This window comes from Dendrobium catenatum, unplaced genomic scaffold, assembly GCF_001605985.2.
Source record: "Dendrobium catenatum unplaced genomic scaffold, ASM160598v2 original_scaffold_37015, whole genome shotgun sequence".
NCBI classification, from domain to species: Eukaryota; Viridiplantae; Streptophyta; class Magnoliopsida; order Asparagales; family Orchidaceae; genus Dendrobium; species Dendrobium catenatum.
This window is the reverse complement of record NW_021355473.1, coordinates 1-1,246: the sequence shown is the minus strand read 5'-3', so window position 1 is coordinate 1,246 and position 1,246 is coordinate 1. Positions and strand designations below refer to the sequence as shown.

The following is a 1,246-nucleotide window of genomic DNA, read 5'->3' as shown; positions in this document are numbered from 1 at the left end:
TGCCAAAGTCCATAACATTTCCAACTGATGAAAATCTGGTTTCAGCACGCTCTAAGCCTAAGCTGCCACTGCTGGCTCAACTTCACCACCACCCTTCTCCTCCGCATCCTCCGACGGATTCGGATCTCCGGCGATCTCTAACCTCTTAAACACATAAAACCTCGCACAGACAAGATAATATCCAAAGTTGAAGACTTGGAGCCCGGCCACCAACCAGTAGAAATAATCAAGCCTCCCTTTATCGATATTGTTCTGTAACCAACTCCCCTGCTTCGTCTTCTTAGTGAAATCGTTCACCATCGTCACCAGCATCGTACTACCGTAGTGCCCCAACGATATTGACAGCCAGTAAAGCGCCGCCGATATGCTCCTCATGCTCTCCGGCGATTGGTCGTAAAGAAACTCCATCAGACCAACCGACGCCAAACCCTCCGCCACACCATGTACCGCGTACTGCGGCACCAGCCAGAAAACACTAATTTTGTGGACGGCCCGGCGGCGACGGTTCTCGACGAGCGCGGAGGCGACGTTGGAGAGGATGGAGATGGCGAGGCCGATGCCAATGCGGCGGAGGTGGGAGATGCCGTCGGGGTGGTTAGTGAGGCGGCGGGCAAGGGGAACGATGAGGCGGTCGTAGATGGTGAGAGTGAGGAGCATGGAGATGGCGGAGAAGATCAAGAGGGTGGCCGGAGGGATGTGGAAGTCTCCGGCGAGGTGACGGTTCATGGTCTTGGCTTGGATGATGCCCAAGGTAAAGTTGTTGGCCGCAGAGGGGACGAGGAGGATCCCGACGGACCAGATGGGGAGGATGCGAATGAACGATTTCAGCTCTTCGATGCGGTGGACGGTTGATAGCCGCCATGGTCTCAACCGGCCGGTGTCGGTTTTGTCGCCGTCGGTGACAATCGCCGCCCGGTTCAAGAATCTGCAGCCGCTGATTTAGTAATTCAAAAATAATAACAAATAAAAAGTTTTCGCCGTCGGCGACGATCGCCTAACACTTACTTGAACTGCTTGGTATGCGAGAGACGGCCGGCGGTGGTTATATCAGCATCAAGCTCCTGATCCTGATACAGAAGCCTGACATCGGCAGGTCCATCAAGCTTCCTCTTTTTCACGGCCGCCACCACCACCTGGGCCATTCTGATCAACGGACTACCTCCAGGCTTCTTCCTGATGTAAAGCGGGTACCCAAACACAAAAACGATAACAGAGATGAACATGGCGATGGTCGGGATCCCGAAAC

General features: G+C 54.3%; 1 protein-coding gene across 1 annotated transcript; it reads right to left on the bottom strand.

The window, feature by feature from the left end:
* Nucleotides 1–57: 57 nt before the first annotated feature.
* On the bottom strand, nt 58–1,238 carry LOC110098391 (protein NRT1/ PTR FAMILY 3.1-like; the record flags this gene model as incomplete). Its single annotated transcript, XM_020825213.2, has 2 exons — nt 58–925; nt 1,006–1,238. Coding segments are annotated over 2 exons (1,101 nt in total), but the record flags the coding sequence as incomplete, so codon positions are not given.
* Between the last annotated feature and the right edge of the window lie 8 nt (nt 1,239–1,246).